At 42.9% G+C, this 7,341-nt stretch overlaps 1 protein-coding gene across 1 annotated transcript in view; it reads left to right on the top strand.

The window, feature by feature from the left end:
- The first annotated feature begins 528 nt into the window (after positions 1-528).
- LOC126215175 (chymotrypsin-1-like) overlaps positions 529-7,341 on the top strand; it is a 91,333-nt gene continuing 84,520 nt past the window's right edge. The window contains exon 1 of the mRNA XM_049941841.1: positions 529-644. Within this exon, the coding sequence (XP_049797798.1) occupies positions 584-644 (61 nt within the window). The 5' untranslated portion in view covers positions 529-583. The remainder of the gene's footprint in view (positions 645-7,341) is intronic.

Below are 7,341 nucleotides of genomic sequence, written 5' to 3'. Positions count from 1 at the left end.
CTCAAGGGATCTACAAAATGGCTCTGAACACTATGGGACTTAACATCTGAGGTCATCAGTCCCCTAGACTTAGAACTACTTAAACCTAACTAACCTAAGCACATCACACACATCCATGCCCGAGGCAGGATTCGAACCTACGACCGTAGCAGCTGTGCCGTTCCGGACTGAAGCGCCTAGAACCACTCGACCACAGCTCTCAAGGGATCTACGGTAGGTTATAATTAGAAGAGGAGCTAATAATATGTAGATTCAAAATTTGTAATAGGCAAGCTTGTATCAGTACCGTGGTTTGATGTAAATTCAGTTTCCCCTAGCGTGATCACTTAATAGCCCATGTCCCCCTACCGATGATTATCGAACATGCCAATGCGAGGCGCAGTGCCTTGTGTAAGCACGAGCGCACTGATTGTCCACCTCACAGTGACGGAGAAGCGGCCTTGAAACGGTTTCATCCGCAGACGGAAGTCTGGAGTGGCTTCTTATCGCGCGAGCCACGATTGCTGCGGCCGGTTTTGTTGTCAGATGTGGCGCATTGTCGTCACTCATCTGGGACAGCGGCTGCCTCGCACACGGGAGCGCCATGTGGCTGCCTTCAGCTCTCCGTGCGGTGCTCCTGCTGCAAGCGGCGTCTCTAGCGATCGGTGAGTGTGCTTTCTGCTTCGTGTCATCCCTTGGATATCGGCGCCTCCGTCACAATTTTTCCGAAATGAAGCGTAACTGTCAACAAGATCACTGGACTAAAAACTGTGTAATAAAATGGAACGCCTACAGCCGTCGTTTTGATGTTATTTATTATGTGGCTACCAGTTTCAGGCATAGAATGACGCTGAGGGGGGTAACTCCACTATTATACACGTTGCCATCGGTGGCCAACATCTGTGACTGTTTTCCGTAGACTGTAACAACGATGTTGTTTCCAACCGTCAACCACCAACTTAGTTGGTAGTTGATGGTTGGAGACAGCACGTCGTTATCGACTTAGTTAGTAGTTGATAGTTGGAGACACAAAATCGTTGTTACAGTCTATGGAAACCAGTTCATAGATGTTGGACCCTGATGGAGTCGTATATACGATTGGAGTTAATCACCTTTGCGTCAGCTTACACCTGAAGATGATGTGCTGAATCACCGAAATTGGTAACCATATAATAATACCGGAAGGACCCCTGTAAGTGTTCCATTTTATTACGTGAGTGAGTGCTCAATGTCCCTCAAACCTTCAATCATAAACGTGGACGTACAAAAACTGGAAAAAATTGTCACCGCTACAGAAATCATTAGATTTGTGCATGTTGCGAAAAGTGGCAGTCGACCCTCAATAAAGAAAAGCGTGAAGTTATTGTCATGAGTACTAAAAGAAATCCGCTAAATTTCTATTACGCGATAAGTCACACAAATCTGAAGGCTGTAAATTCAACTAAATACTTAGGGATTACAATTACAAATACCCTGAATTGGAACGATCACGTAGATAATGTTGTGGGTAGAGCAAACCCAAGACTGCGATTTTAGTGCAGAACACTAAAAGGTGCAGCAGGTCTACTAAAGAGACTGCTTGCACCACGCTTGTCCGCTCTATTCTGGAGTATTGCTGTGCTGTGTGGGATCCGCATTGGGTGGGACTGATGGATGACATCGAAAAACTACAAAGAAGTAGTGCAGTTCGTTTTGAATTATCGCGAAATAGGGGAGATAGTGCCACAGATATACGTGAATTCGAGTGGCAATCATTAAAACAAATTCGTTTTTCGTTGCGACCAGATCTCGTCAAATTTCAATCACCAGTTTTCTCCTCCGCCGAAAACATTCTGTTGGCACCCACATACACAGAGTAATGATCATCACGATAAGAGAAATCAGGGCTCGCACAGAAAAATTTAAGTGCTCCTTTTTCCCGCACGCCGTTTGGAGGTGGAACGGTAGAGAGACAGCATGAAGGTGGTTTATTGAACCCTCTGCTAGGCACTTTATTGTGAATAGCAGAGTAATCACGTAGATGTAGATTACAAGCGTAGAATGAAATATACTCTGCTGCGGAGTTTGCGCTGATAAGAAACTTCCTAGCAGATTAAAACTGTGAGCCGGATCGAGAGTCGAACTCGGGGCCTTTGCCTTTCGCAGGCAAGTGCTCTACTGACTGAGCTACCCAATTACAACTCACGACCAGTCCTCACAGCTTTACTTTCGGAGACTAGGTACTGGCGAAAGTAAAGCTGTAGAGCACTTGACCGCGAAAGGCAAAGGTCCGGAGTTCGGGTCGCGGTGCGGTACGCAGTTTTCCTGTGTCAGGAAGTTTCATTACACGCGTGATGTAATTCATTTAATAGCGTGGAATTTCTCCCCTGGACTCAACAACCACCTGGATTCGGTTAAGAAATGAGTCCACAAGGCTGTGCAGGTACGTTCCATCCAAGCTAAGCCACTCGCTGAGGATTTGATCTAGCAATTCCACTAAACTGTGAGGATGCTGTTGTCGGCATTTTACTCGCTATTCCAACATGTCCCACACGTTTTCTGTGGGGTTTCCGGCCAGGTAATTTCGCAGTCCAATCGAGATGGAGTGCTCAGAAAACAAGCACATTTTCTTCTAGCCCGATGAATTCTGCCATTGTCGTCTTCATAAATGCGGGTATCAGTAGCGTACTCGAGATGCAGATGTTGACTGAAAAGCAGAGCCTCATCATTCAGAATGTTTAAATAAACATGCTGGTTCACATTAGTGTTCACTTCAGTGAGAGGGCCTAATTCATGATAAGAAAAACAGCCCGAAAGACACAGTTCTACCTCCGGCTTGAACCGGACGTAGCACACATTCAAGATGGAATGCTTCATTTGACCTTCGGTGCTCTCGGGACGTGTCATATGAGTATAACGCGACTCGCCACACCACATTAGATTCCGACAGGAACCTACTGTCCACGTTCAATGATTTTCAGCTCATTGAAGACACGCAGCTTTATACGTCTGTGTGAGCAATGGCCTCTTGCGAGGTCGTCGACTCCAAACGTTCATTGCATGCATTTCCCGTCGCAATGTTCTGTCGTTAACGGATAAGGCTGGACTTTCATTCACTGCCCGCAGCAATTCCTGTCGGACGTGGACACGATTTTGATTCACATGCAGTGAAGCACTTCTCCAGTTCCTCTTAGTCCTCATTTTTTTCCGACCACAATTCTGACGTGTTTCGTGACCACTGTCTCAACACCATTGCTTGTAAACACGTTGAACAGTTCGCCGGGAAACATAAACAAATCCAACAACTTCACACACCGTAGAACCAGCGGCACGACCAAATCCTATTGCCCCTTTGTACCACTCTGTCACGTCCTTACATTTACCCATGTGTACGTACAGCCGGCCGGGGTGGCCGAGCGGTTCTAGGCGCTTCAGTCCGGAACGGCGCTGCTGCTACGGTCGAAGGTTCGAATCCTGCCTTGGGCAGGGTTGTGTGTGATGTCCTTAGGTTCGTTAGGTTTAAGTAGTTCTAAATCTAGGGGACTGATGACCTCAGATGTTAAGTCCAATAGTTCAAATGGTTCTGAGCACTATGGGACTCAACTTCTGAGGTCATCAGTCCCCTAGAACTTAGAACTACTTAAACCTAACTAACCTAAGAACAGCACACACATCCAAGTCCGAGGCAGGATTCGAACCTGCGACCGTAGCGGTCGCGCGGTTCCAGACTGTAGCGCCTAGAACCGCTCGGCCACCATCTGTTTACGAACAGCGTCCACTTGAAAAATAACCGTCGCATTGATAGTTATTTGTCCGGTTAGCTTAGCTGCGACCATCCGTCCAGTGACCTTTCTTTCTTTTTCTTTTCTTCTTCGTCTTCTACGTCTACACATGCATCCATACTCAGCAAGCCACCTTATGGTGAGTGGCGGAACATACTTCTACTCCCTCTTGCATTACGGTCTCTGTACGGCCGCAGGCAGCCCCTTCGTGGACTGCATTTTTCCCTTACTACTACCAGAATCTCTTCATCCTTCCCCTCTTCCACTCTTCTTCCGAGACCTTAAGTATACTTATCTGTCTGCCTATTTAACCCTCTGAGTCCCAATGATATAAGAAATTACTTTTAAAATTTTTCACAAAATTGAACTTTATCACCGTAATAAGCAACAAATACAAGAAGAAATTGACAAAAAGTAAACAATCAATTGTTTTAAGGAGGTGGTTTCACTCTGTTACAGAATCTTACATTTTTTTGCAAAACTGACCGTTATCATCATAGCAACAAATACAAGAAATAGTTGGCAAAAATTGTTTTAAGGAGGTGGTTTCACATTGGAACCACTGCGACATAACAGTTTTCAGCCACCCATCATTTTTATGAGATGTATTTGGAAGCCACTTCGCATATATCCTAGACACCATACCACAGCTCGAAACTTCCATCGGCTCATAATGCCTAGCATAAATTAAAGTTCTAAATGACCAGCAAAAATGAGCCTAAAATTTATTAAATTTATGTTAACCTTTAACGTCCCAGGTGCGGTCTCACAGACTGATAGCTTTTATTGTTACTCTGTTGCTAATGCATAATGGTGGAGTAAGAGATAACAATGTTGTCTGGTCCTTTCCCGAAGCTGCTGTGGTTTCCTTTGTCAATAGCCACTTGAATGTGATGTGGACCTTTTCTGTTACTGCTTCTTTCGTGCTAGCGATCTCGGAGACAGCAGATGGAAATTTGTGTTATGGATTCAAGATCTGGGTCTGCGTCTACTGTTCATTTTACGGCCCCTGACTTTGATGATACTGTTTTAAACTCGTTTGAGAAATTTAGGAACAGTGCGAAAGTGAAGACGAATTTTGCCACCTTTGAATTCTTTGAGTGAAACAAGTGATGAAGACAGAAGTGTGGGACTGAATCTTTAGCTACAGGTTCTGTTAGAAATACATTAGGTCGAAGCAAATATTTCTGCTCGTCGAATCCTCTTCCTCGGATGGCCAATCGCATTATTTTTTCGCATGTTCGACTTAAGTGGGGTGAGTGCGTTTGTCCTTCACAACTCCTACAAAGGTGACCTAAAAAAAATAGACACACCTTATATTTGCCATTGTTATAAGAATCCAATCTGACGTGAAATCTGTACAAACATTTGCAGCGAGTGCAAAGAAAACCTCAGAGAAGAAAACTAAATACGTGAAAAATACTAGTGTAAGTTTCATTTTTTGTGGGTTTTGAGAGTTCTTGCGTTTTTATTATTACAGATAAACAATAAAAATACAGCAAGAAGTAAAATTTGGAGTGCAGTGTATTTGATTTTTCATAGGGTTAACGTTATCATGTTATATTCGATTTGTGTAGTGTTCTGTTTAAATGCGTTTTTTCAAACTTTAAAATTTAATTGAATATAAACTTTTTGTTTGGTGTTAATGTAACCTTTTACATAAAATCTGAACTGTTCCACTGAAATCGCTGAATGCAATTTTTATGGCTGTTTAAATATAGCGCTCACTCAGACAGCAATTGCGGCAGTGTATGAGCAAAAAATTACCTGGGAAGCTGAAGGTTAAAAGTGTATACTGCTCCAGTGCTTTCAGTTCGAAACTACCTATAAAAGCAGTAGTACAAACATCCTCAATATGTCAACAATAAAACGAAACATGTCACAATCTCTACAATAATGTAGCACGATTTCCGCGCCGATTGTTGTTTTGTTCGCTGTAAATTACTTTTAGAACGAACTACATTATTCGAAGTACCTCATCGTACCACTAAATGTAAATGGAATAAAATGGTGGTTGCATGCAGTAACCTCTGGTGTTCAAAGGTCCCTTGGGGCACCAAGCTGAGTGTCCAAAAACTTTTTCGCAGGATGTTTCATGCATGACCAGTAGCGAAAAGCAAAAATATTCGGTAAATATGGTCTCTAAAAGCGCATCCTACTTTTCCATCTTTGCTACTGTGAAAAACATCCCTTCTACGGAAAAAAGTTCTGATAGCTCTTAAGGAACGCATTTTAGAGCCAGCGTTTACTGAACATTTCTTCCTTATTTTGGCTCTTAGTACCACATCTGAAAGCTGCCTACTCTACAACCTTAGCAACTACAGTTCCGGTACGTGTATTGCACTGTCAGAGGTATCTGAACGGTTTTCGCTTGTACCTTTCGACTCGTTCGTCTCCAAACCAGGGACTGTAACCTCAGCTTGGTACATTTATCCGCCTCCATCGTCCTAGAAAGTTTGTAACATCACGGAATCGCACTGTATATTCATACATTTACAGGTACCGGCGACTATGACTTCGACGTTCTGTAGCATTGTTGAATGACATTCCCGGACATTAGTCCCCATTCAAAATATCAAGTTCTCATCCCCTTAATAAGTCATAGAAGAATGTAACGGGAATTTCCGAAGACCCTATTTGTAAACTGAAGTCACCTTCTCGCATCCGTCTACACGACTCTCAGGATTTGCCTTAGTGATTTTGATCCGGTTTTGACTAACAAATATACTGATTCACGTGGAAGAATTCTGTATAGGAACACTTGGACTCCGTCCGAACAGGCCTCGGAAGACTCAACGGTACCGACCGATCGCCGTGTCATCCTCGACGATAGGCATCATTGGATGCGGATATGGAAGGGCATGTGGTAGAGATGGGAAAACCGACCGATTAAAACGGATATAGGTTTCTTAGTTCTGAATAACCGGTATTTTTCGGCATTTCTTTGATCTCGGTTATAACAGGTAGTTTGTTAAATTTTGTACTAATAATCGAGTACAAAAACTGAAATATCAATTAGCCATAGCAGCAGTGCTAAAATAGGTTTTAGATCCCATGATTACTAGAAAATTTTCCTCGTTTTGCCCATACTAACCCCCTCCCCTACCAAATACGGAAAGCAAAAAACTTTGCAATAGAAATATGTTTTACAATATTGAAGGTGCTCATAGTTGTTGAGGTATGTATTTTAGAGCACATATTTACTAGCCTTTTTTTACTTCAAATGAACATTCCTGTCATAATGCTAAATATTGACCATTAATCCTGGTTCACCGCGTATTTTCATTTTTTTTATGGTTCACCACGTATTTTCAATTTTTTTAGTGTGTGTCTGGTCCCCCGTAGCTCATGTTCCTTCTTGTTAAACATTCTGTCTGGCATTTAAATTTGTCCGTTTTTCGCACTGTGCCTCTGGCTGATTGCAAAGTACAGTACAACAAAAATTTACCGTCTTGCGTTACAAGTAAGTCTCAACTTCAGAATTGCGTCGCTAGCAGCAAATGACCTAAGAGAAAGAAAGAAACACAACATTAGAACAAGTTTTGAGTGGCTATAGCGAGGACAATAATTTCGTGGCTTCTACGTTTACTACAAATCACAT

Source organism: Schistocerca nitens, chromosome 12 (genome assembly GCF_023898315.1).
Source record: "Schistocerca nitens isolate TAMUIC-IGC-003100 chromosome 12, iqSchNite1.1, whole genome shotgun sequence".
Classification (NCBI taxonomy): domain Eukaryota; kingdom Metazoa; phylum Arthropoda; class Insecta; order Orthoptera; family Acrididae; genus Schistocerca; species Schistocerca nitens.
Note: the sequence above shows the minus strand (reverse complement) of the source record. Positions and strands in the feature narration are given on the sequence as shown.